The 27,699-nt window shown below is 42.4% G+C and overlaps 2 protein-coding genes across 3 annotated transcripts in view; both read left to right on the plus strand.

Annotated features, from left to right (window-relative positions):
- Positions 1-11,581, plus strand: part of ELF1 (E74 like ETS transcription factor 1) — a 141,409-nt gene extending 129,828 nt beyond the window's left edge. For both annotated transcript variants that reach the window (XM_074943957.1, XM_074943966.1), the window contains one exon: positions 9,955-11,581. In XM_074943957.1, coding sequence (XP_074800058.1) covers positions 9,955-10,573 — 619 coding nt within the window. In that variant the 3' untranslated portion in view covers positions 10,574-11,581. The remainder of the gene's footprint in view (positions 1-9,954) is intronic.
- A 4,956-nt stretch (positions 11,582-16,537) lies between these two features.
- SUGT1 (SGT1 homolog, MIS12 kinetochore complex assembly cochaperone) overlaps positions 16,538-27,699 on the plus strand; it is a 48,589-nt gene continuing 37,427 nt past the window's right edge. Inside the window, exons 1-3 of the mRNA XM_074961558.1 lie at positions 16,538-16,695; positions 16,786-16,831; positions 23,164-23,254. Of these exons, the coding sequence (XP_074817659.1) occupies positions 16,664-16,695; positions 16,786-16,831; positions 23,164-23,254 (169 nt within the window). The 5' untranslated portion in view covers positions 16,538-16,663. The remainder of the gene's footprint in view (positions 16,696-16,785; positions 16,832-23,163; positions 23,255-27,699) is intronic.

Raw genomic sequence — 27,699 nt, forward strand, 5'->3', positions numbered from 1 at the left:
TTAGTAATATTTTTTGGCAAAAATTCTATGTGGTTATCTACCTGTTGTGTAGAAATTTTTTTTTTTCTTTTTTAAAGTTTAAATTAGTGGCCTCTTTAATAAAAAGAAAAGGCATACTAGGGGCACCTTAGAGACTAACCAATTTATTTGAGCATAAGCTTTCATGAGCTACAGCTTACTTCATCGGATGCATGATGAAGTGAGCTGTAGCTCATGAAAGCTTATGCTCAAATAAATTGGTTAGTCTCTAAGGTGCCACTAGTACTCCTTTTCTTTTTGCGAATACAGACTAACACGGCTGCTACTCTGAAACCTGGCCTCTTTAATATTTTCCAGCTGCCTTCTGAGCAGTAGTCTGTAGCATGCAACGTTTCTGCTAATGGGCTTATTTTAAGAAAAGAAAACTGCCTACACTTGACATGATAGTTATATTAGCTACAGTCATGTTTGAAAACTATTGTCAAACTAGATTTGTGCCTGACCGACCTTTTTTTAAATGTGGCTGTAGCTAGTCAGTTCTTTTCCCAGCTGAGGACAGAACTTTTCAGGGACAGGATTGCAGCTCTTCTGTCATGACCTTTTCCATTTTCTCCAAGAAAAGTAGATACTACAAACTGAAGTGCAGTTAAAAACATAGGGCTTAATTCTTCCAAAGGTGTAAGGCAATATCGTTGTTTGTACCTGTAGAAAATGGGTATAAAATGTGTAAATGAGTTAAAAATTCAGATTTGATAGCATTCTACACCTGCACATAGGTGCTGGTACTGGGGGTGCTACCGCACCCCCTGGTTTGAAGTGGTTTCCATTATATACAGGGTTTACAGTTTGGTTCAATGGCTCTCAGCACTCCCGGTATAAAAATTGTTCCAGCACCCCTGCACCCACGTTGCATAGGTGTAAATGACTGCACCAGCTGCAAGGCAGACTAAGTCAACTTCACATTCTCCATCATCATTTATAGCTTCTTTTTGTTACATTAGTGTTCAGTAATAAACTAGCAACAGCATAGAATGATGCCCTAGGGAGTTCTTAGCATCTCATAAACAGCTTTTTGCAAGACTGACAATACACTGTCTTGCCCACAAAAATCTAACAGAGCAGTGAGGAAAGAGTTAGATGTGGAAGCTTTTGGAGGGAAAAAATTGTTAAAGTGCACCAAAATCTTACCTAATTTAGCCTATGCCTAAAGAGAATAGAGCTTTTTCTGACTAGTTCAAGCTGTTTGAACTGCTGCTTTACCTGTTTTACTTTTCTCTTATTGAAAGGACTTCCTATGTGATTTTAATGCCTAAACCCCATGGGCCAAATTCTTCTCTGATACAATGGAAGTAAGTAATCGTGAACAGAATTTGGCACGAGCTGTTTGCAATGACTAAACACAAATATAAATGTTCCTGTGGATCAGCATTCTAATTAGAAATCTTTTTCAATAAAATATTGGTCACTTAAAAAAAATCTATTTTCACATGAATCTCTGTTTAACATTTGTAAAATAGTTATGTTCATTTTCAACTGGAATAATTTACTGTAATCCTTGTGTATTTGTGTACAAAGGCACTTGAAGGAGTAATTGGGGACCTGTAATTGTAAAAGTAGACAGTCATAGACCCAGACACATACAATGATTTCAGTTTACTTTTAATCTTTAAGCAGTAGTGATTTCAGACATAACATTTCAGACACGGTGGAGAGAGGTTCTGATGTTACTAATGTACAAAGAATGGAATCATGAGCATATAACGAACCGCAGCCACTGGGAGCTGCGGGGGGCCATGCCTTCGGACAGTCAAGGTAAACAAAATGTCTCACAGCCCACCAGCGGATTACCCTGATGGGCCACATGCCAAAGGTTGCTGGCCCCCTGAGTTACTAGGTGGGCTGATAAAAGCTGAAGCTGATTCATCATGCAGCTTGACCTTTGTGGGTAACCCCAGGGTAGAGCATGTTGCAGTAGTCCAGCTTGGAGCTGACATGAGCATGATCACTTTGATGCTTCTTGGGGGTGCCCAGAGTTGTGAGGCACCTCGCTACCACCTGCCCTTAGCGTGAGGAAGTCTTGTCTGTGCCAGCTGACTGAGTCCTGACTGAGCTCCCTGACTCCACCAGCCATGGGCAATACAAGCACTCCCCTCTAGGCCTTGCAGGCCCCGCTGTCACTGTACAAGTTAGCAATTGGCACACCCCAACCCTCAAGGCCTCTGGGGGTCTCCCTGGAGAGTCCAGTGCCTGCTCCACTGGACAATCACAATGCTCACAGATTCGCTGCTTCCAAAGAAGCAGCACACCCCAGCTTACCAGTTTCACCTCACATCACCACTCTTTTTGACACACAGCACTTAGAGATATATTTATAGAGAAAAAAACTAAATGTTTGTTTAACAAGGTATAAAGATTTAAGTGATAGCAAGTAGAAGTATTGGAAAGAAATGGTTACATATAAAAATCATAACACCAATTCCGAGACTTTTAGAAGAGAAATGATCACCCAAAGTTCTTCAAATGTTTTACAGCCAGGCTTGGCTGTGATCTTCCATTCATGAGACAAATCGTGCTGTCAGCTTGCCTCCTCGGTGAAAGATCCAGGGTGTCTGTACCCCCAGATATATCAGAACAATCCATTGTCCTTATTCATAAGCAGGATTCCCCCTGATGATTGTTTTTTTTCCTGTATACCGCTTTCTTGCAGATTTCGCAATCTCTTAATCAGCATCTGGCTCAGCATGCAAATAGGCCTGCATTGTGGGGCACACAATGATGAGACAGGAAGATATGCGTCGCCACCCTCTGCCTGAAAGGAACCTGTTACCTGCTTTAGTAATATAATTTTCAGTTTGGAGACATAATTCCTTAAATATTATCTCTACATAAGTTTCACCATGATAACTAGTGGGCTACTGGTTCTCAGACCACACATGCCAGCCTTTTGTAAATTATTAGGCACATATCCAACCCAGGGGATCCCTGTAAAATCTTATGCACCCCATAGCCCTCTGCCAGTTGGCCTCAAGAAGTCACTGAGTCATAATCACCATGGCTAGGTCCTCATTCTCGAGACAAGGGCACAGTTTCCTGCTAGCCAAAAATGAAAGATGTTGTTTCTAGCCACTATTTCAAGGAGTTCAGGAGCAGTGAATAATTCAACAGGACCTAAGACAGTGCACTGCCTTGACCTGAAGAGGGCAGGAACCTTTCAAATGTCTACACTACCCAAACTTTGTAGGCCTTTTTCATTATAAACTGACATGGTGATAAAAATGCCAGTGCCCAGTCTACAGTACAGCTTAACTGCTGGTAGCATGAGTGCAGTTACAGTGATGCTGAAAAACAGGTGCAGGTTTGCCTGTTGTAGACTTAGCTATAGAGGGTTATAATTCATCAAAATATTTTACACATCATGCTTATTGTACCATGTGCAGTCATTAATAGTTGTGCAAAGTGGAAATGCTACGAATCTGATTTGGTAGCATTTTGAACCCACTTTATACTCACTTTGCTCAGGTGTAAATGACTGTCCAAGGTGAGGGCAATGAAAAACCTGGCACTGTCCTGCCCAGATTTAGTGTGAGCTAGCTGCTTTCCATACAGGTTACTGTTTCTTTTGGATGCTAAGCCAGCTGGGAAACAGCCCTGGCTATGATGAATATGAAAGAGCTGCAGACCTGGATGAAGTCAGCACACTGAGGTCATTGTAGACCATGGCATTTCACATCAGCCCCTTTCATTGTCACATAAATGTTGAGTAAGAGCGGTGACAGGTGAGTATCTTCAGGGAAGAGGAGCAGCTGCCCATCAGGGCCCTCTGGGACATGTGAGAAGAAATGAACAATGCAAATTTAATATGATTTAGACCACCTTTGCTGATGTCTTGAAGGTGGTCAACAGCACCTGCTGATTGATGTGACAAGCCATTGTTAGATCAACTGGCCTCTGCATAGGTACTTTGCTTCTGTTCGTGGCCTAAGGAAATCCTCCATAATTGCAATCAGTGGTGTTTCTGACCCATCCCAAACAGAAACTTAGGTAGGAGTCTAAAATACTGGTGATCAAATAGCCACTGATATAATGCTCCCCAAAAAAGAGAGATTAAAGGTAAGCGACAGATTAGTAGTTGCAAAGAGTGGCTGTGTCAGGTGGTTTTTGTTTGTTTGTTAAATACATGCTGGACTATGTCCCATGTTTAAAGGTGGGAGAGAAAATCCCTTCTTGAGGAAGGCATTGGTCAACAGTGGGCTGATGTGATCTCTGCAGGCTTTCACCAAAAAGGTCATAAATTCTTTTTGCTGGTGATACCACAGGTTTTTCTTAATGCATTTATGATTGGGCCAAATGCCATCAGGAAGGGTGCTATGATCGTCGCTTTCCGCTCTGACTGATTTTTCTGGAGCTGGGAAAAGACTGTCTCAGACTCTTTTGCTATTTGTTTTCATTTCTTCTGCAAGTAGGATCAGAGATCTTTGCAGTGGGAGATACCTGAGTCTTTAGTTGTGCAGAAGCAGTTTGGATTTATGTAGTTGCCTTTCTTTCCAGGACAGCTCTGCTGGCCATGTTAGCAGGTACTATAGGGTAGGAGGAGGCTTTCTTAGGTATACCACTTAGCTACAGCACAAGTTATTGGGTTCACAAAGTCTTCTGTCATCTGAACTCAAACTTCTTGACTTCATGTGTCAAGGTTACTTGTGGCAACAAAGCATGGGAAAGGACGGTACATCTGAAGAGCGTGATGGATATAGCACCAAATAGGGAGTCACGAAAATTGGGTTCTCTATGGGCTTGTCTGTCGGAGCAGTTAGTGCTCGGCAAGCTATAGTGTAAATCTGCCTCGCACTAGCCTGCTGCGCTCTAACTCTCTGTGTGCACCCTGCGACCGCACACTAAAAGTTCCCTAGTTACTCTATTTTGAAATGAGAGTAGATCAAAGGACTCTAGCAAATTTTTAATGTGTGGTAGCAGGGCCAACATGGACAGGGAATGTGTGCTGGGTACTGTGAGATAGATTTACACCCCAGCTTTCTGTGCACTAGCTGTTTTATATAGACTTATGGCTCTACCATTTACTTAATACATGACCTTAGGCTGCTAGAGAAGAAAGAGGAAGGTTCTGACCTTTCTTTGGAGGAGGGGATGTTAAGGCCCAGTATAAGGGTATCCAGTGCCCCTTTCCCCCACCATTATCTGTGTACTTAGGCAGATTAGCAGCTCCAATGTGTCTGGCTATGTGTTCAGGGGTCTGGTGACCACCAGAGAGAATCCCATGGATGTGAGGTCTTAGGCCAGTCTACTCGAGGCACTGGTCCACACCATGCACTACATGCCAGCAAGATTTTCGCATTAGATATGACTTGTACAAGTGGATTTACTCCAGTGAATCTATCTTAACTCTTGCACCTGAAGTTGGCTCTAAATTGCATGTCATGTGCATTCCACCTCCCTAGCCCTCCTGGATTTACATTATATCAATCAGTTGGATGAGTGGGGGAAATCTTTTCCCTCTTAAACTATCTGTTCCTACATCTGTATGTTGAGTAACTTTTATGCTAGGGAATGAATTCTCCTCAGTTCCTCTCTCTCTCTCTCTCTCTCTGTTTTTCTTTATCTTGCATTATTTAATTTGCTTAGTATATTGTTAAACACTGCTTAACTTGGTTTGTAGCTTCAAGACCTTTGTAGGATTTTTCTCCCTTTTTTTGCGTTTTAGAAGTTTCAGAAGTAAATCGCTATGAATAAACTCGTTTCTGTCACCTGTCAGCTAGTGTTTGCAACATCACTATTCATCTCCAGATCAGTGACTGTGATGTTGCACAACACTAGATTATAACCACACCCAATGAACCAGTAAATAGATTTTTATCATTTCCCTGCCAGCAGGCTGAAATTAGTGTGGAACATGTCTCATCTTTTCCTCAGTAGTAATCAGAACCTGTATTTTTTCAGCAGTATTTCCTCTTAGCCAATATTGCTCAATAGTCTTGTTTTTTAAAAGTAGTAGCTTCAGAAAGACTCTTGATAGGGCACCACTCACAGACTTGTGCAGTAGCACAAGAACTATAGTAGAAATGGCAAAATTATTAATAGAGCAAAACATAACAGAAAACAGAGCAGTCTAGAAAAATTCTAGCTGCCTGGGTTTTGGCTGAGTAGTTTGGGAGGTGGGGTTTGTTGAATGAGTAAAATGTCATTATCTTCTCAGTACTATTTGCAGTAAAGGTGGTCAAATAAATTTTTAGTCTGGGCTGGTAGACTTCTGTGTCTAAATCAGCCTTGTTAAATTGGCTGGTTTCCTGGCCAGGAACAAAATCTACTTGCCCATCTTTACTGTAAACATCAACACATGCAATTCCATACAAAACACACTGCATGAGCATGCACACCTACCTCACTCACTACTTGGTTGGCTCCCTCCCTCCCAGCATCCCACATTCCATCTTTCTCTTCAGGTTCTCACAGTGCCCAGTGTAATATCTCAGCACTCCAGAAGGGCATTAAGCAATGAGGCTTTTGCAGTGTGGTTCTTTCTCCCTTTTGTGACTTAGTCAAATACACCCCAATTCACTGTCATTCATTCCTCTCCCCACTCTGTTACTGCTCATCATCCTGACTTGATCACCCCTCCATTAACTCATAATTGGTCATCTCCATCCTTTAAACTTCCCTTCTTTCTTCCATTCATGGATTATTTTCTGCCTCAACAAATCTATTAACCAAGGGTCAGTTTGGGGAAAAAAGATGATGGAATTCTTTCAAGTTCTGCCCATAAAATATGCTCTGCCCATGTATGTCACTAAAATGGATGCTGCTCACAGTAAATTGTGTAGATATGCAAAATGTAATCATGTGGCACTTATATTCTTCCCCAATCAAGAGGCTCTAAGTCATGGTGTCTCCCAAGGGCTACCCACAAGTGGGTGTTACAGTGCACATATGTGACCCTCCTTGTTTCTTGAGGAATGTAATTTAACAACATTAGCGTTTTAAATTATCATTGCTGCGTGTTAACTTTAACATCTCACTGAAATGAACAGAATAGTTCATTCTTCAAAGATATTGTTCCAGGCTCTCTGTGGTCTTATCTTTGTATGGGTAACACTCAGTTGAGTTTTTCTTTGCAACCATAACAACTAGGAGATTTATTATTTTATTTTAAATGAAAGGTGAGATTCTGGAGAATAAAGTAGTAGCTTCAGAGAAGAGCTGGTATGATGTATAAGAACATAAGAGCAGCCATATTGAGTCAGACCAAAGATCCATCAAGCCCAGTATTCTTTCTTCCGTCAGTGGCCAATGCCAGGTGCCCCAAAGGGAATGAACCTAAAAGGTGATCATCAAGTGATCCATCCCATCACACATTCCCACCTCCTGGCAAATAGAGGCTAGGGACACTATCCCTGCCCATCCTGGCTAATAGCCATTGATGGACCTATCCTCCATGAACTTATCTAGTTCTTATTTGAACCCTGTTATAGTCTAGGCCTTCACAACATCCTCTGACAAGGAGTTCCACAGGTTGACTGTGCGTTTGTGGGGAAAAAAAATACTTCTGTTTGTTTCAAATCTGCTGCCTATTAATTTCATTTGGTGACTCCTAATTCTTGTGTTATGATAAGGACTAAATAACACTTCCTTATTTACTTTCTCCACATCAGTCATGATTTTACAGACGTCTATCATATCTCCCCTTAGTCATCTCTTTTCCAAGTTGAAAAGTCCCAATCTTATTAATCTCTTCTCATACGGAAGCCGTTCCATACCCGTAATCATTTTTGTTGCCCTTTTCTGAACCTTTTCCAATTCCAGTATATCTTTTTTTGAGATGGGGTGACCACATCTGCACGCAGTATTCAAGATGTGAGCATACCACAGATTTATATAGAGGCAATATGATATTTTCTGTGTTATTATCTATCCCTCTCTTAATGATTCCCAACATTCTGTTTGCTTTTTTGACTACTGCTGCACATTGAGTGGATGTTTTTCAGAGAATTATCCACGACTCCAAGATCTCTTTCCTGAGTAGTAACAACTAATTTAGACCCCATTATTTTATACGTATTATTGGGATTATGTTTTTCAATGTGTATTACTTTGCATTTATGGCCACAGATTGGATGTTTTGGAGCCCAGATGTTAACTTCAGCAACAGCTTTCAAAGCTGCAGTGACTGCCTTAACCCTTCCATCCCAGTGGGGTTTCCTACCCCTGGGGGAATTCTATGCCAAAAAAATTAAAATTCTGCACACAGTATTTGAAAATTCTGCATTTTGTTGTCAAAATAACACAATATAATGATGCTGGTTTCAATTATTTTGCTAATTTATTTCAAAATATCTGTCAGCAAGTACATCATCTGTAACAATACAGCCCCAAAAAGAAAAAAAGATTCTGGTAAAATTTTTTTTTTTTTGACAAATAGATTCCTTAGTAGGCATATTAATACAGAACTTTGTGTAATTCATTTTAATTACAGTACAGAACTGTATTTCCTGCATATGTCAGAAGCAGTGCAAAGTCTTGGGGGAGTTAGGGGTAACGGAGGAGCTGCAGGAGAGGGAAGGAGCCTAGGAGTGAACCTGGAGGGTGTTGGGTGTGAGAAGGTTTTTTGCAGGGCAGGAATTGTTAGAGAGTTGGGAAGCCTCCCTCATGCAGACCCTGTCTGACCCCAAGCCTCTCCCATTCAGTCAGGCACGTCTGCCCCGTCTCTGCACTCCCCATCCCTGTGGGTCTCTGCAAACCCCCTCCCTAGGCTCAACGCTCTCACCCCACTAGCTCCTGAGTCCATGCCGTCTGTTCCCCCCACTAGCCATTCTGAACCCCAGTCTGTGACCCCCACAGCAGCCCTGTATGTCCCACTCTGTCCTAACCTGGCTCCGCAGGTAGGGTTCTGTGATGAACGTCTATTCCTTGGGGAATTCTGGAGCACTGGGCAAAGAATTTTGTATTTTCTCACATAAAATACGGAGGCAAAAGCAAAAACGGCAGCATTTCTTAGGCAAAATATTTTTTGTGCAGGAAAATACAAAATTATGCAAGACAGAGGAATTCTGCATGTTCGCAGATGTGCAGAATTCCCCTAGGAGTAGTCTCCTCAGGGTGGTAGCAGCTGCCTCAGTGCCTTACCCTCTGTCAGATTTTAAGTCTTTTCCTGATGGCATGTGCCAGCACCTTTCCTCTGAGCTGTTCCATTTGCAGTGCCACATCCCTCATCTCCATGGAGGTGCTTGCTGGGGGCTCTTGAAGTGTGGTCACTAGAGTTCACCTTGAGTTAGCTGGCATGAACTGTAGGCATTTTCACTTCGTGAAAGATAGTGAGGGTGCATCCCCAAATGTTCCTTCCAAGATACATCACTTTGTGGTTTTCTGTACAAATGGTAAAGGTTTACAAAAAAGTGTGTAGGCAAGTCCATAGGGAAGGAGCCACTGGCACTGCTTCCCTCCCTCAAAGGAGAGAAGGATATGTCAAGGGGTGGAACTGCTTGAGTGGAGACTGGCTGCAATGGCCTGAGGCAGGGCTCGCCCAGAGAATCTTCTGGGCTCAGCCACCTAAGCCTGACGCAGAGGGATTGAGTTGAGAGGGTTCAACAAGGGCCATTGTAGATGCTTGCTCACTTGCTTTGTTTCTGAATGGAGAAAAAGTGAGTAGAACTCCGTCTACTGGCAAAGAATGCAGTAGCAGTGGCTGCTCCCACAGTGCTGGCCCAACAGCTGCAGTGTCAGTTAAATTAAGTTCACATTTTGGATGGATTTAAATTTATTTTACTTACTAAAGGAAAGCATGTATGAGGAGAGAAGGTAGGTGCTGATGGGTTTCAACTGGAGTCAAGTCCAGTTTTCTGTGGCTGGAAGGACAGTAGTCCTCCTTGCCTTTCCCCTCCAAATTAATAATTTAAGTACCCTGTGTTGCAAAACACTCATTGAGACCTGGGAACATTCTAACATTTTCCTGTTTTCTAATTTTAATAGGACTTTACAGACCCCAGCCCAAGTTCCAGTGGTTGTTTCACCTGGAAACCAGCAGTTGCATACTGTAACACTCCAGACAGTGCCTCTTACAACAGTGATAGCCAGCACAGATCCAGCATCAGCAACAACATCCCAAAAATTTATTCTCCAAGCCATTCCTACTTCGCAGCCAATGACAGTACTTAAAGAAAATGTCATGCTGCAGTCTCAGAAGCCAGTCTCCTCTTCTTCATCTATTGTCTTTAGCCCAGCCCAAGTTCAACAGGTTCTCACCAGCAATGTGCAGACCATTTGTAATGGAACAGTCAACATGGCTTCATCTTCATCCTTCAGTGCTACTACTCCTGTGGTAACTTTTTCACCGAGCAGTTCACAGATGGTTGCTCATCCATCTGGCACAGTGATCACTTCAGTTATCAAAGCACCAGAAACTAAACAGACTGTTATACAAGAAATGATGAAAGAGGAGGTAGAAGAGGACACAACAGATGATACTGAGCAGTCAGAGCAGAGGTTCCAGCAGCAGCCTTTTGTGATGGTGGTATCCAATTCAAATGGATTTCCATCTAACATGCAAGTGAAACAGGAAAGTGAACAGTTGGAATCCAATTTATATTAATAAACAAAAAAATCCCTGTGGATGATTATTTTCATAAATGTGATGGGACCTTTACAGTTGTGTATATATATGATTTGATTCTGAAGCAGATGTTACAAAGCTACTTAATTTCTACAGTTAATTGTTAGAAGTCATGCATTAGAATGAGTTTTGATTTTCTGTTAATTGCTAAATGTTATAAAAATATAAAATTATGTAGTGCTCATTTTTCAAAACACAAGCATGAAGGAACATGCATTTTATATTATGAAGACTTTGTTGATTTTTTTGTCAAAAGTTCCAAATTTCTTACATATTATGCATTTTCAGTCTTGCTAATTTACATTGCAATACCATATTATAACATTTTCTATTTAATCTTTAAATGTGTCATTTAACTTTTAAAACAACCGTTACTTTCTACAGAACAGCATTTTCATTCCATGTGTGTGAATCTTACCAAGTTTACCAAATACTTATTTCATACCAATGAACTATGTCAGATTTTACTTTGAATAATGGATAGTGGCAACCAAGCTTCCTCTTGTTGCATTTTTGCAGCACAGTCGTTTGGGTGTGCAAAATAAAAATACACTCCCATTAAGAGAATACATAAAGCATTTCCATATACCAATAATGGACAATGCCAGATCTATATTTTTTTATATACACACATCAAATATACTTAATTACAGAAACTAGTGGCATTGCTACGGGTGCAATTATTTCATACTATTTTGTGGCTATGAAGTTAAACAATCTTGCTTTCTATTTCAGATTATTTTATATGGGGGAAAAGTGAAATGTATACAATTTATGCAAGTGTGCTGAGATAAATACTTTTATGAGACTCTTTTTCAATTGTAAATAATGTACATTTAATTTCACAAAAAAGTTTTTCAGCTAATTTGTTTCCATAGAGCAATTTTTGATAGATACAAATAAGATCACTATGTTTAGAGATCTAATGTTATATGTATTCATATTACAGAGTGAATTTGTATTTAAAGACAAATTTTTAAATGACGGAACCCTACTGAACCTGGGTTCTTTGTCTTTTGTATTTTTAATTGGTTTATTATGAAAATAAATCAAGTGGAAATTTTTTTCTGTATTTACTTTAGAGTTTTCTCACCAATACATGAATATAGTGTTTCTGGCAATCTGAACTGTATTGAGAAATAGAGCAATATGATTAATTAGTGATGGTCTGTGATTTGGAACACATTAGCAGATGAGCAGTTTACAAATCAGTTCAGGAGAACTCAGGATGAGAAACTGATTCTCAAGCTGTTTGTCTGAGGATGTGACAGCACTATGCAGTACTGCTATAGGAAAAGGTGAACTTCAGCAGTTAAGGTGAAGAATGAGCTAAGTTCAGAAATATGTGCTGAACAGGTCCATTGATGTGGCATTGGGCACAGATGGTTTAAACTTTGTCCCCTTACACTCACCTGTGAAAGCCTCTGTCAATCCACAAATGCATAATTCTGGGACATCACTGATACTCACAAATTGCATAGGACTTCTGGGATCAGTGATACCGCAACATGTTTCATTCTGGATTGTCTTAATAGAACCCAGAAGTACTGGATGATTTCGCAAAGTATATGGGGAGGAGAGAGGGTGCTTAAAAACACATTATCCTAATATCTCTTCTTGGGAACTTTAAAGAAACATTTTCTAGGCTTAATTCAGTTTTAATTTTAGTTCGCAGTTCTTTAAAGTTCAATTGGTTTCCATAGCAAACCTCTTTACCAAGGAGGTATAGCTCTTGGCCATTTTAATTTACATCAGAGTGAAAGTTTGACAAAATTTGTATACTATTTGAATTTTAATTATCTTGTGTTAAACAAATCCGAAGTATTTTGAGAAGTTTTGTGTATTTTTGCAAAAAAGTTCATAACATGGAGTATTGCAAGTTCTTTCAGGGAGGGAAATACTTAAAATTAATAAAATTCTACTAATTATATTATGCATAATGTGAAAACCAGGTAAAAAGCTCATCGATTCAGAACTGAATATTCAGGATTGTTAATGGTTTGGTTCAAAAAATTAAAATCCATCCTCTCATTGGATTTAGTACTCGATAGAATAATTCTAATACTTAACTGCTCCCATCAATCTATGTGGTTAAAAAGCACTTGTACATAAAATATATCTTAGGAAAACACTGCTATTATAACTGAAACCTCTATGAATTATAGTATTAGCATAAATTTCATTTTTTTTATAACGAAATAGCAGCAGAAATGTGGTAGGCACTGTAACCGCACACACAATAGTCCCCATCTTGAAATCCTTACAGTGAAGGTGGACTAGGCACTTTACTGAAAATGGGGCTTTGATTGCTGATTGGGCCTGTATGCCACAATATAAATATTTAGTAATACAAGAAAAACTGAGGTGATATTTAAAAACCATTCCCTTCTGTGACTGAGTCACCTTGTTATCTCCTGCCTCCAGCAAGAGGAAGGTTTGTTTGTTTGCTTGACTGGATGCCGGCTTCCTGATACAGTACTCCCAGTCTGTTAGCTACCCAAACGATCTCCTCAGGGCCTGCCAGTCCAAACTTTCATGGATTCCAAGGCCAGAAGGGACCATTGTGCTCATCTAGCCTGATCTCTTGTATAACACAGGCCACAGAACTTGCCCAAAATAATTCCCAGAGCAGATCTTTTAGAAATGCATCCAATCTTGATTATAAAAAATGTTAATGATGGAAAATCCACCAAAATCCTGGGTAAATTGTTCTAATGGTCAATTAACATGTCAAAAATTTAGTTTATTTCCAGTTTAAATTAATCTAGCTACAACTTTCAGCCATTGCATTGTTATACCTTTATCTCCTAGATTGAAGCGCTGATTATTAAATATTTGTTCTCCATGTAGATACTTCTAATCAAATCACCCCTTAACCTTCGCTTTGTTAAGATACATAGACTGAGCTGCTTCACTGTAAGGAATGTTTTCTAATCCTTTAATCATTCTTGTGACTCTTCTCTGAACCCTCTCCAGTTTATCAATATCCTTTTTGAATTGTGGGCACCAGAACTGGACACAGTATTCCAGTGGTGATCACATCAGTGCTAAATACAGAGGTAAAATAACCTAACTCCTATTAGAGATTCACCTTTTTATGCTTCCAGGATCGCATTAGCTCTTTTGGCCACAGTGTGACACTGGAAGCTCATATTCAGCTGATTATTTACCACAACTCCCAAATCTTTTTCAGCATCACTGCTTCCCAGGAGAGAGTCCCCCATTCTGTAAGTATGGCCTACTTTCTTTGTTCCTAGATGTATACATTTAACCATATTAAAATGCATATTGTTTACTTCCACCCAGTTTACCAATGGAGCCAGGTTGCTCTGAATCAGTGACCTGTGCTCTTCATTATTTCTCTTTCCTCAATTTTTGTGTCATCTGCAAACTTTATCTGTGATATTTTTGTTTTGCCTTCGCCTTGCAGGTTAACAGTAGGTATACCACAGCCCCCACGCTCCTCTGAAAGCATCCCCCTGTAGTATCTAGCACCAGTCACTGGACACTCTCAGAAATTACACACACCTTGACTTGTACAACTCAGGATCAGGTCCTTTATAACATCTTAGCACTGATATATATTGATAGTACAAATTTATTATCAAAGATTTAAGAGATACTGAGTTAAGCAAAATGATGGAAACAAACGGTTACATATAAAACAGAGTATAACACACTTCTTAGAGTGCAAACTTTAACAGGCTAAAATCCTTGTCTAAAGTAGTTTCTCATGTAAGGCAATCTCCAAGCTTCACTAACCAAGATGCTTGGGATCCACTTTTCATGAATGCAAAAAGTTTTGTCCTTTTTGTTCTCTCAGTGATGGATAAGAAAATATCATTTTGCTTCTCCTTGTATTTCCCAAAACTCATGGTTTTGTCCCTAGAGTCAGGATGACCCCCATGGTTCCTGCCCTAGTGTTCTTGCTCCAAGTTATCTTCACATACTCGCACTGACTCCATATGCAAAATAAGCTCCCACTGTGTCTGCTTACAATGCTTAATTGACACATGAACCTATGCAGACAGGTACATACCTTTGGCAAAACTTGTTTGTCAACCCTGCCTCGGACGCAGATTCAAAAATATATTTTCAGTACATACACACAACTCCTTAAATATCATCTGTATATACGTCACACAACGATTGAGGATCAGTGTGATGCTGGCTTTCATTTAAGATCTCACATAGCATACGGCTTTCATAGTATTTATCTATGTCAGGTGCTGTTATACAGAACAATGAACCCTTTCCAAGCTGATACCCACAGGCCTTTGTGTCACACCCTCCCACTTCCCATATATATCCTAGTGCCCCAATCTGCTTGTTCCCCTATTCTGCTCACTCTTTTGCTTCAGTACACTGAACTCTTCTTGCCCCTGGAGTGACAGACAGGAAAATCACACAGCAGGCCTTGAATTGTGACTGACTAGGGCCAGATGTTTAACTCTCTCTCCTCCCCCTGCCCGGCTACCATCTTGCTGCAGCCTTCCTTAGTTGCGTCCATGGCACTGGCAATCAGAATGAATGATGCCAACTTCAAGCTGTAATCAGGTGGTAAAGAAAACCAAGCAACCACTGATGCGGGAGCATTATTCTTGCAGGAGGATTAACACCTTTGTAATTGCTGGTAACTGCACCCTTTAGGCCCTGTGTCTTATCCACAAAGGCCCTACCCTGTTGCTCCTTCCTCCCCCCTCACTGGATTGTCTCAAGGAGCCTGCCTGCCTGCAGGTAGGAGGCAGTCCCAGCTGAGTAGAGGCTGGCATGGGTTAATGACACCATACCTCCCCCTGCCCTAAGGTAACTGGACTTTCGGTTCCGGTGCCATTTAGGTTTCCCAGCTCCCCTTTTTGAGCAGATTTTCCAGTTGCAAACCAAGCACCGGGCAACCCTAAATGGCACCAGGACTAAGGTGCCACAAGTACTCCTTTTCTTTTTGCAAATACAGACTAAGACGGCTGTTACTCAAAAACCAGCTGGGTGCCAACCCTGTGTTCCCCACATGCCAGGGGAACAGCCAGGAAAAGAGGCCTCCCCCCAGTGGCGGTCTGGGCCTCTCTGCTGTTGCTGCCTGGGGAAGATCCAAAGCGCTGGGGAGGAATGGGGATGGTCTGAATTACCGCTGCTCTGAGAGCCGAGGGGGGAGCAGTATGAACAGCAGCAGCCACCACCCCGTGGGCGGGCCCGCCTGCTGCTGCTGAAGAAAAGGGGGTGGTTATTTAGCAAGCGCAGCTGCTCGTAGCTAAATTCACAGGAGCGCACCCTTCCGCCCAGCAGGAGAAAGAGCAGCTGGCTCCGCTCCAGGGGAGGAACCCCGCCCGGGGGGGGGGTTGGGGGCAGCCTCTCGAGCCCGGACCGAGTCTGGAGCAGCAGACCCCAGGCAGCTCCCCCTATGCCGGCGGGAACCCGGCCTAGGCCGGAGGAAGAAGGGGGGGGCAGAGTTTGGGGGTGCGGAGGTGCTAGCAGCGACGACAGCCATGACTTCTGCCTCGCCGCCGCGCCCTGGGCTGGAGCTGAGGGGCGGGGAGCCCCTGCACACAAGTGCCTCTTTCCCCAGGGTTAAATCTGCGGCCTTCCCGTGCCAGTCCCGCTCCGGCCCGCCTCCCACGCTGCAACGGACGGACAGGTTGCAGCAGCTGGAGGCCTTGCTGGCCAGGGGCTGAGGTCCCGCTGCCGAGCCGGGAGCCAGGGGGGCGCGCGAGCGCGGCCGTGACGTCTCCCCCCAGCCCCGCGGAGGCCCGGTGAGCGTTGCCATGCCAGCCACAACGGGGCGGGGCAGAAGCCGGCTGAGCGCGCCACGCTCCCAGTCCTCCCGCGCTAGGGGGCACGAGGGAGGATCCTCCCCGCAGGGGCGTTCGCCTCGCTCGCGAGCAACCAACGAGCGGCAGCGACGGGGGCCGACCGCCTCGGCCTCCCTTCGTCACGTGGGGCTGACCCGCGGCGGTTACTGGACGCAGGAGAGTGACGTCACTCCACCCCCTTCGGTCCCATCGGTCTGCGTGCGCCGCGGGACTGCGGGCGGGTTTGTGGCTCCGCTCTCACAGCGGCCAGGCGGGCAGCATCATGGCGGCGGCCCTGGACCCGGCCCGTCCGCGGTGAGTCTCCCCTTTCCCCCGCCTCGCGGCCCCGGCCGGAGCCGCCGCGGTTCTCTCTAACCGTGCGCCGCTGTGTTGTTCTCTCGCCAGGTTCCCGGACGGTGACGTCGAGCAGGACCCCGGGGCGGCGGCGCAGGTGAGAGGCCGGGCGCGGCGATGGGCGGGAGGGCGACTGACAGGGGCCCGCGGGGCGGGGCAGCGGCCTGGGCATCTCCTGTGCCCTGAGCCTCGCCCGCGCTGCGCTAGCAGGGACCACCCCTGTCCTCAGCGGGAGTTGGACCCGCGTGTTGGCTTGTCCCGAGCTAGGGCCTCGGCTGGTCGCTCGGCCACGTGTGTCTGCAGGTGTGGGCGCGCCTGATGCAGCTCAGGGCTTGTCTACACTACCGCGGCGGGGTCGCTCTAGGAGACGCAGCTACCTGAATAGCGCCGCTGAACTCGATGCTCTCAGGTCTACTTACTGCGGTCAGTTGACAGCTGTCGCTCTCCCGGTGACTCCGCAGGCCCTTCTCGTTCGGGTGGAGTGCTGGAGTCGATGGGCGAGCGCTCAGCGACAAATCGACCTCCCGCTGGATCAATTGCTGCCTGCCGATCCGGTGGGTAGTGTAGACAAGGCCTCAGTAGTTAAGGTTATGTTGAATTTCTCTACTTAAAACACGTTAACATTAGCGTATGGTTAGCTTTTTTGTTGTGGTTCCTGTGAGAGCACCTCTGAGCCCTTTAGGAGCTAACAAACTGAGTCTCAAAGTCTCTGCAAGTATAACGCCCACAGACCCTGGTCGTCAGTGGGTGGGATCGAATGTGGGACTTCTGGAGCTTAGTGCTTGAGCTAAAAGTCAACTGGCTGTGAGCTAAGGCTGTAGAGCAGACTCATTTTATCTCTCTCTCTCACTAGTCTCGTTGCCACTAGATGGGACACAACACCACACCCTGAAGGTGTGTGGGTTACACAAGGTAGAAAAGTGTCATAGAGCTGTGAAAATGGAGACACAGAGTCCTGAAGTAACTTTCCAGCAGCCTGGCTGAGTTGGTGTTAGGGCTGGAATAAGAATCCAGATTTCTTGACCTCATTTTCTCTCTACTACTAGACCGTAATATCTTTCCATGGGATTGTTTGTTATTATGGAGGCTGCCTCAAGTAGCTATTTTCAGCACTAGCATTTTTGTAATGTGCTAAGTTTGCTAAGAGCATTACGGGCAATGATAAAAACAGGATCCCAGCTCTGAGTAGATTACAGTTTAAATAACATATAGATGAAGCATGTTTTGCAAGGAAAGATGCAGGTTGACTGAGTGGAGAAGTTTTATGCATGACTTTAATTGTTTTTGTTTTCTCTTAGTCTACACCATAACTGTTTCTTTCAAAGGAGATACTTGGGTTAGGAATAAATTATTTTTGAAGAGAGGGTAGAACCATATCAGGCAGCAAAGGAATAGATTTCAGGTATAGTACTCCTGGGGGAATTCTGCGCCACTGCGCAATGCAGAATTTTGCAGAAATTAATGTTTTTTGCACAGAATTTCCTTTCCCCCACAGAAATGGGCTGCAGTGCTTCTTGCCGCCACTAGAGGCCACTGGACCCGGCAGAGCCTAGCTTGTGATAGAAGACACTGTCCTGGGGGAGGCGGGGAAGAGCTAGAAAGTTCCTGGCAGCTGCAGTTCCCAGCACACTCTCAGGGAAGGAGAGGTTTGGCGCACAGGAAACTCCACACAAGCGCCAAACTAGTTGAAACTGGTGTGATTATGTAGTGTTATTTTGACAAAATTTGCAGAATTTTAAAATACTGTGCAGAATTTTTATTTTTTTGGCCCAGAATTCCCTCAGGAGTAGTATAGGGAGCAAAAGAGGATGAAAAACAAGTACTTAGGATACTGATATGAAATTGTACAATAATTTGAGGGCAAGGATGAAGGTTTTCAAGTGGGTGTCGAGGTAAGGAAAAACGACTGAAGGATTTGGAGAGGGGCTAGATGTAACTGGAATTGTGGGCCAAGATAAATGATGCTCTTGCAATCAGTTCATTGAAAGGAATAAGTTTAGAGATTTGGGGCCCATGCAAAGATCTTAATAGTAAGAATGGAGTGGAAAAGATGAATTGTGGAGATGATTTCCACTTTTAAACTAAAGATGATCTATGGAAATACCACAAAATAGCCACACACATATCTGCAACCTTTTCTGTGTGTGAGCCCAAGCTCTAAGTGTTTGCTACAGGTGAGTGAATTATTAAGAATCATTTTGTTTAAAAGAAATTGTCAGTAGAATCTGATCTGATATTATACAGATGCCTTAGGTCAGGTTTCATTAATGTAGGACTAGAAGAGGCTGTCTTACCTAAGCAAGTCTTTGTTAAAAGCCACTGCATTTCTTTTCAAGGTACACTGTTGTATCAAGACTGCATATTTGAAGTGGTGCTCTTAAATAGTCTGCAGTGGACTACTTAAAGTAAGAGCATACTTCAATGCCAAGATTTTAAAAAACAGCTACTATGTTAATTTTTAGACACTTCAGCTTGGGTCCAGTATACTTGAAGGATCACATGTAAATATAGACTCAGGAACCTAACTTTAGGAACTTGGTTCTTAAAACCTTGGCTTAAAGGTGTATGAAGAGATCATTTCTTTATTCTGAGGTTTTTATATAGTTATCTCCTATCTGTGTGTTCCTAAATCGTGGAATTAGATGAGAATTCTTGTGGTGCACAGCCTATATTTTTTTTCCTTAAAATTTACCAAATGCTTTGTAAATGTAAGTTGTGAAGATTTGATACAGCACCAAATCTGTTTGAGCTAAAATTATAACGGTTAGTAAAACAATATGCAAGTGTTCTTCATTTTAACTCTGGCAGCTAATCATGTATTTCCTTGGTTGTCACATGGCTGCCTTTTTAAAGCTAAGTACTTGTATAGCAAAGGGGGCCATATTATCTGAATACCTACCTCTAAAGCATTTGAAAACAAATAGCTATCTTTCTTCTGAGCCTCCTGGAGAAAAGGCTTAATTAGTTAATTTCTTTATATTTATGCAAATGGTTTGTATGTGATGGTTTGTCATTTGTGAGGAACATACTGAAGAGAGAGCCATGTCAATTAAATAGATTTTGCATTTAGTTTTTGAAAATCTTGTGGTCGCTCTTCTGGGTTTGAGCTCTGTAGTGCACGTCTTTTTTTTTTCTTTCTGTGAAAGACTTGCAGTGCTTGCAAGCCTCCTACTTCTGATCTATGCTTTCAGTATTATGGTGGAACGTAGCAGCTATGGGAAGTCCATGTAGGTGGAGGGAGAGGCAGTTTCTCAAGAGACCAGAGCCAGTCCCATGGAGGGCTTTGAGAGTCAGGACGCACACTGAATTGTAATTTCTGTTGGCTCTGAATTGAGTATAGGGAACGAAGCACCAGGGTGTTCTGTTCAGAATCATGTAGCTAACCAATCTGGCTGTTGCATTTTGTACTAGCTGGAGTTTTTTCCATGTATGCCTTCATTCTATCCTATCCCGGAAGGGCAGGAGGATGCCTCTTATCGTTATAAATGCTTCCATGACTGCTACTTTTGAATCTACTGAATTCTTAGAAGGGCATTCATGTAAGCAGATCAAATTCTGCTTTTTTTGTGTAACATGCTTGGTCTGTCCTTCTTTCTCCTAGCTCTCTTTGTTGAGGTACACCACAGTTCACTGCCACATGTGCTGCCAGGTGCCAGCTGCCTCCTGAGGCACTATAGATAGTTCTTTAGAATTCATTTGTTCATTTAAATGCAGGTAGTCCATAGCAGAACGCACAACATAACCAGTAAAGAGCTAGTCTGTTCTATGCATGGTACTGGATTCCATCCTCAGATCCGTGGTTGGGCTACTGGCTGTTTTAAGCCTGCGAAAGGAGCCTTGATCCACCTTTTGTTTATCAGATTTCTGCTTTTTATTACAGGAGAAACGTGAGCAATTGGGCCCTCTCTGGCTGAAACTTCTAATACTTAATTTGTAGTTCTCTTTCACCCTCTTGTTTCTTCAGTTATATGGCTTGTCTAAACCTTAAATTGTAAGCTCTTTTGCACAAGGGCTGCATCTTCCTCTGTGTTTGTCAGCACCTGGCATGATGAGGCCCTGATCCTAATTGTGTTCTTTGAGCACTGCAACAACACAAATATAGAAAAAAACGTCGTTTCTGTTGGCGTGTATAGCATATGTTGTACTATTCTGCCATCTTCTTAATTTTCACATAGGAGAAATCTGGGTAATCAGTTTAAAAATGGAAGTTTATAACTGTACTCACCTGAGCAGCAACTGTTCAAGACTTAAATCTCCATCTCTGTGCATTAGTTGAAAACAGTTGTCTGCCTCAAATTGTGATCTCTCTGTAGTTGCACTTCAAGTGGGTCCCTGGAGGGGAGAAAAAAAAAAGAGAGAAATTGAAGGGATGGATGGTGGCTGACCCTGAGCAGGTGGGCAAGGTGATGCAGGGGGAGACAGTGAGATGCAGTGCAGAGATCAGGCACAGAGTGGCTGAGGAGTGCAAGCACTGTGCATTTCTAGTGCAGTAGTGGCTCTGGCCTCAAAGGACAGAGAGGTGGCATTACGGTGGGGCTGTTCCCCTACCTCAAAGTGCACTGGCCAGAAGAGTTAGCTTGGTTCTGGAGGGTAGTGCATACCTCATTCTTTCCCAGGTTGGCAGAGCTGCTGTATTCCTTGGAAGCCCAAGAAGAATTCTTGTTAGCCAGGATGCATTTTAGCTGGGGGCTCCTACTGCATCTGATCTTGGTACAATCTCTATAGACCACTGTCTGAACAGTTCTTAAGTACAGGTTTTAATATGGCATCACGTACTAACATAACAATGGCCATGCTGGGTCATCCATTTAGCCCAGTGTCCTGTCTTCTGACAGTGGCAAGCGTCAGATGCTTCAGAGGGAATGAACAGAACAGGGCTATTACTGAGTGATCCGTTCCCTGTTGTCTGCTTCTAGCAATCAGAGTTTTAGGGACACTCGGATCATGGGGTTGTGTCCCTGACCACCTTGGGTAATAGCCATTGATGGACCTGTCTTCCATCTACTTACCTAATGCTTTTTGAACCCAGGTATAGTTTTGGCTTTCACAACATCTCCTGGCAACAAGTTCCACAGGTTGTCTGTGTGTTGCATGAAGAAGTATTTCCTTATGTTTAGTTTAAACCTGCTGCCTGTTAATGTTCGATAGTGCCTCTGGTCATTTAAGAGCTGGCTTTTTAAACCCCTCTTGTCCCTGGGTTAGCCCTGCCCTATTGTCAAGAGATCTCAAAAGGGTTAGGAATCAAAGGAAAGCAGGCTAAAACCTCATTAGTAAGATCTCAGCCTACCCAAAACAGACCACGCTTTAACTTTCAAGCAAGCAAGCACACAAACTAACTCACCCCAAGGATCTCATTATCTCTCCTTCCCCTGGAGAATTCCCTTGCAAAACTCCCGTTTACTGCTCCTGTTTGCTATCTCCCTGCTCCTGTTTGCTAGTTCATGCTTTGCACCAGTAGGAAGGAAATATTCGTACCAGTGTAAATGCTACTAAAGATACCATATTGACAGGATTCCTACTCTTCAAAGAGTGTTTAGTGTGCATGGATACTGGCCTTTCTGTTCCTCAAGACTGAAGAACTGTGAGGGCTTTGTAAGCTTCTGCGTATTAACGTGCTAAGTAGCTGAGATGTGAGAGTAGGAATCCACCGAGGTAACTCAGGAAGTAGAATTACTGACAGTAACTATCCCTTATTTTAATAGTTTCAGAAAGCAGTACAAGACTTACCTTCTTTAGCCAAATGCCTATCTGGTAAGGTGTAAACCAGAGGCACCTATTTCCAAGCGCCTATCTAGCATGGGGAGCAATTATTGCTGCTCATTTTGGGGATTTATAAATTGGTCTGTGCTGAGCACACATCATGGAAATGGGTGTACTATAACTTATTTAAAACATGTTTGCTTTCTTTTTCACAAGTCATTTGAATAAACATATAAGGGTCAGATTTCAGAGTAGCAGCCGTGTTAGTCTGTATTCGCAAAAAGAAAAGGAGTACTTGTGGCACCTTAGAGACTCACCAATTTATTTGATAAATCTCCTCACTGTATTTTCCACTGAATGCATCCGATGAAGTGAGCTGTAGCTCACAAAAGCTTATGCTCAAATAAATTGGTTAGTCTCTAAGGTGCCACAAGTACTCCTTTTCTTTTTTGCATATAAGGGTCAGTCAATCATATTTTGGACTTTGTTAGCTCTAAGGTAAAGGCTTTGGGGATCAAAATAGCCAGGCATTCCCGTGAGCTCAGGATATTTAGTTCCGGTGTAATTTCACTTAAAGCAAAATTGTGCTAATTGGTGGTTTGGGGGCGGGGGGAATTTGGATTTTTTTTTTTTCCAGCAACACATTTCACTGTGGGCTACTCACTGGGTTCTATTGTTAGGGGGATTTACAGAAACTGTCATGTTAAATTTTTGTATTTGGATTTGCAGAAGCTGACAGTGGCCTTGGAACAGAAGCCAGATGATGCAGAGTATTACTGTCAAAGAGCTTATGCTCATATTCTTCTACAGAACTACTGGGGTAACATCTCTTAACCTATACTGTGTATCCCTTTAAGACCACATTATGACATTCCTTACAGAAAGATGTCTTAAATCAAGCAAAGGATAATGATAGTTTTAGAAATTTGTCATTTTTAATCAAAGCAACCCACATTTGACACTAGTATAGCTCTTCCGGTATCTGATTACTTCTGGTCTCTCATGGAAGCTTTCCAGTTCTAACTTTCCATTTAGTGTGTTGAGTACACTAATGAAAGAATAACCCATTCTTTCAATTTATTGCTTAGTTACTTTAGTTACTAGATTTAGATTTCAGATAGGCCTTAAACCCTCTCCTTATTTTATTAAAAGTGACGTAACACTTCAACTATGTTCTGTTTTGAGAAAAGTTTCACTTTCTAAATGGTTCCTTGTGTCTGATCCAGTTCTTAAAAAAATAAAAATAAACCTTAAATTTTGAATAGAATTGGCCTTGGAACAAACAGCTTAAGCCCAAACAGTCTGACTGACTGAAGGTTACAGTCCATTGCACTTAGGGGGCAGAGCTGCTGAATGAAGGATAGACTAGTTGTATGCTTCTGGGGAATTCTGCGTCAAAAAATTTAAAATTCTGAGCCAAAAAATTAAAATTCTGAACACATTTTAAAATTCTGCAAATTTTATTTGTCAAGATAGCACTCTATATTCACGCCAGTTTCAATTATTTTGGTAATTTATTTCAGAGTACCTGTCGGCAAGTATGTCTGTAACAATACGGACACACACAAAATTTCCCCCAGGAGTAGAAAGTTTAAAGAAACTCTTGTGACAACCCAGTTCCTGCTTCTCTGCCCCTCTCCCCTCCCAGCCCAGACACTCACACCCCTTTCCCCTCCCGCCCCTCAGAGCCCAGCCATGGGCCCCCTCCCTAACCCAGACACTCTCACCCCCCCCCCAAGAGGCCAGCTGCACCCCCTCCCCACCCCGCCAGTCCGGACATTCACAGACCCTTCGCCCCCCAGATCCTCGGGATCCAGAGGGAGAAACAGCCAGTGCCACCGCTTCCTTCCTTCAGGTCATGCTGGGAACTGCAGCTGCTAGGAACCCTCCTTTCCTTCCCCCGGCCTTGTCTTCTATTTGTGAACTGGGATCTGCTGGTTCCTGTGGCCCCTAGTGGCAGCCAACATCTCTGCAGCCCATTTCTGTAGGGCAGTGTTTCCCAAAGTATGGTACGCGTACCCCTGGTGGTACGTGAAAAGGTTTCAAGGGGTACACGGCAGAATTTTTTATTTTACTTTATCATAGGTTTTTTTAGCAGCAGAAAACAATTCACTAAAATTTAATATATAAGAATGATGTACACTTGTACAGTAGAAATACACACCGGTTTACATTGTAATTAATATGATAACACGTTCAGTAGCATCTAATAGCACAGCAGAGCCGACGCAAACCACGTGTGTGCGTTACCGCGGCTCGGGCAATACACTTGCATTTGTGGCATGCGCAGAAGTCATACTGACGGATAAAAGATAAAAGTGAATAACTACTCGTAGTAATCTAAAGATCGTTGCAAGTACATACTTGGTGTGTATTAATATACAAAATTTCTGTTTTTGTTTTTGTTAAACCCATTTACAATGGATCGCTGGCTAAAAATGGGAAGTTTGAAGCGTACAAAAGAAAATTGTGAAGGAAATACGAATGTTAGTGATAATTATGTTGGAAAATGCAGTGATAATGCTACATCAGATAATTGTGACAACAAAATTAGTGAACCATCTGTAAGTTTATTGAACGTATCAGCTGCAAATAAAATGAAAAAAGCCTGCAAATATGTTGAAGAATATCTTAAACTGGGATTTTCGTGGGCTGGCAATGAGGTAGAGCCTGTTCCACTATGTGTGATTTGTTACTAGACTCTCACAAATGAAAGTATGAAACCATCCAACCTAAAACGCCATTTTGATAGCAAACAAAGAATACGAGGGAAAACCTGTAGAATTCTTCGAAAATAGGCGCAAAGATCTCCAAAAGTCCCAGAAAACAATTCGTAATGTGACGGGAGGTGAAAATATGAAAGCTTTGGCAGCTTTATATCGTGTGGCATAGTTAATTGCAAAGTCCAGAGCTGCTGAAGTGATTGGCGAGACATTAGTAAAACCTGCAGCTAAATTAATGGTGCAAGTGATGATTGGAGACAAGGCTAGCAAAGCTATAGGTTGTGTCCCCCTCTCAAGTAACCCTGTTCATCCTAGAATCACAGATGTGGCCGAAAACATAAATTATTGTCAAGAGTACAAAAGAGTCGCTACTATGCACTGCAAGTGGATGAATCCACTGATATTGTGAATTTAGCTAATCTTTTGTTGTTGTTTGTCAGATACGAACTGAATAATGAAGTCCATGATGATATTTTGTGCTGCCAACCTATGCCAACACATAGAACTGGAGAAGCTATTTTTAAAGTTATTGATGACTTTATCAAAAACAATGACTTGAATTGGAGTCGTTGTGTTGGAATAAGCACGGATGGCACCAGAGCCATGATTGGTTCGAAGAAAGGAGCTGTTGTACGTGTTCAAGGTGTTGCATCAGAAGCAAAATCGACTAATTGCATTCACAGGGAAGCACTTGCCACCCAGAACGTGCAGACAGATCTGAAGCAAGTACTGGATGAAGCTGTGAAAATAATCAATTTTGTGCAAGTCTGCCCTCTGAACACCTGGCTGTTTTCTCAGCTTTTTGATGAGATGGGCAGTGATTACACACAACTCCTATTTCACACTGAAGTGCACTGGCTTTCGTGTGGAAAAGTTCTGAATCGCCTGCTTGAGCTGCGAGAAGAACTGCAAGTTTTTTAGATGAAACGTTTAACCTGCGAGACCGTATACCCGACTGGAAATGGCTATGCAAACTAGCATATATTGCAGATATCTTTGCTCATTTAAACAACCTCAATCTATCTTTGCAAGGGAAACTCATATCCATATTCCATGTTCAAGACAAAGTGAATGCCATGGTCGCAAAATTGAAATTGTGGCATAAACGTCTTAGTCGTCATGAACTGGATTCCTTTCCATCTCTTCATGATTTAGTAATAAACTTGACTAACGAACTTGATAACGATGTGTTGCAAACCATGAAGCAGCATTTGGAAAGCTTGCGGAAAGATCTTTGTAAGTATTTCCTTGAACCGGACAGCATCTTTGAATGGATAAGGAACACTTTTATCATCAATGTTCAAACATTGCCAAATAACCTCTCTGCTTCAGAAGAACAGCTCTTGGAGCTGGCTTCAGATAGCTTCCTGAAAACAAAATTTGAGCAAAATACACTGACGTCATTTTGGTTGGGGGTTAGCTCTGAATATCCAGCTCTATCGGACAAAGCTGTCAAGTATCTTCTGCCTTTTCCGACCTCGTATTTGTGCGAGATTGGATTCTGTGCGCTGGTGGGCATCAAAACAAAAAAACAAAATTGTCTTTATTGACATGGAGCCCCATCTTCGTCTTTAAGATCACAAACATCGACCCAGAGATATCCCTGCGATAGTGTCTGGTCAAAAGCAGTTCCATCCCTCGCACTGAATAGTTTGGTTTGTACTGAAAATTTTTCAATACTTAAAGAGTAAGTATTAAAACTAGTGCTTTCTTGACTAACCTAACCAAACCAACGTATTTTAATTTCAAAATGACACAAATTCACTTTTTTTATATATATATGTATATATACACATGCTGTTCTGCCAGACTGTTGATTCGCTTCTATTATTTTAATTATTTATAGTACTTTCTATATGTAATTATTATTTCTATTAAAATCTTTTGTTTCAACTGTATGTAATATAATTTTGTATTTATTTCTAATAAACATTTAATCCAGAATGAGACGAATTAGGGGTGTGTTATAAAAATGTGGCTACCAAACACCCCCCCCCCCATCCCACCCCAATTATCTTCACCGGAGAAGGAGTATGCCAGTAAGACAAGTGTCTCAAAAGGGGTACACAACTGCTGTAAATTTGGGAAACACTGCTGTAGGGAAAAAGGGAAATTCTGTGTGCCCAACATTAATTTCTCAAAATTTTGCATTGCGGAGTGGTGCAGAATTCCCCCGTGAGTAGCTGTAGCAGATTTGAGTGGTGAAAATATTGTAAGATAATTGCTGTACTTCAATAGCATGACTTTCTGCATAAATTGAGAAAACTAATACTAAACACTCTTCATTTAAGATGTGAAAACGGAGCTCAGGAATCTAACTATAGCATTGAGCCCAAGCTACTTGTTCACTTAGGCAACGCCTTTAGTGTTTCTAGAACAGAGTAATGTACTCTACATTAAAAAAAACGTGACTGCTCATTTGTAGGATCTCTGCCATACTTTTGAAGGTGAGATTATGGCTAAATGTTTAGCTGGGACTGAATTGTCACTTAGCCTTTTAGATCTTTAGTTTAAGATACGTAACTGGAATAATGCAATTCTT

Source organism: Natator depressus, chromosome 1 (genome assembly GCF_965152275.1).
Source record: "Natator depressus isolate rNatDep1 chromosome 1, rNatDep2.hap1, whole genome shotgun sequence".
NCBI classification, from domain to species: Eukaryota; Metazoa; Chordata; order Testudines; family Cheloniidae; genus Natator; species Natator depressus.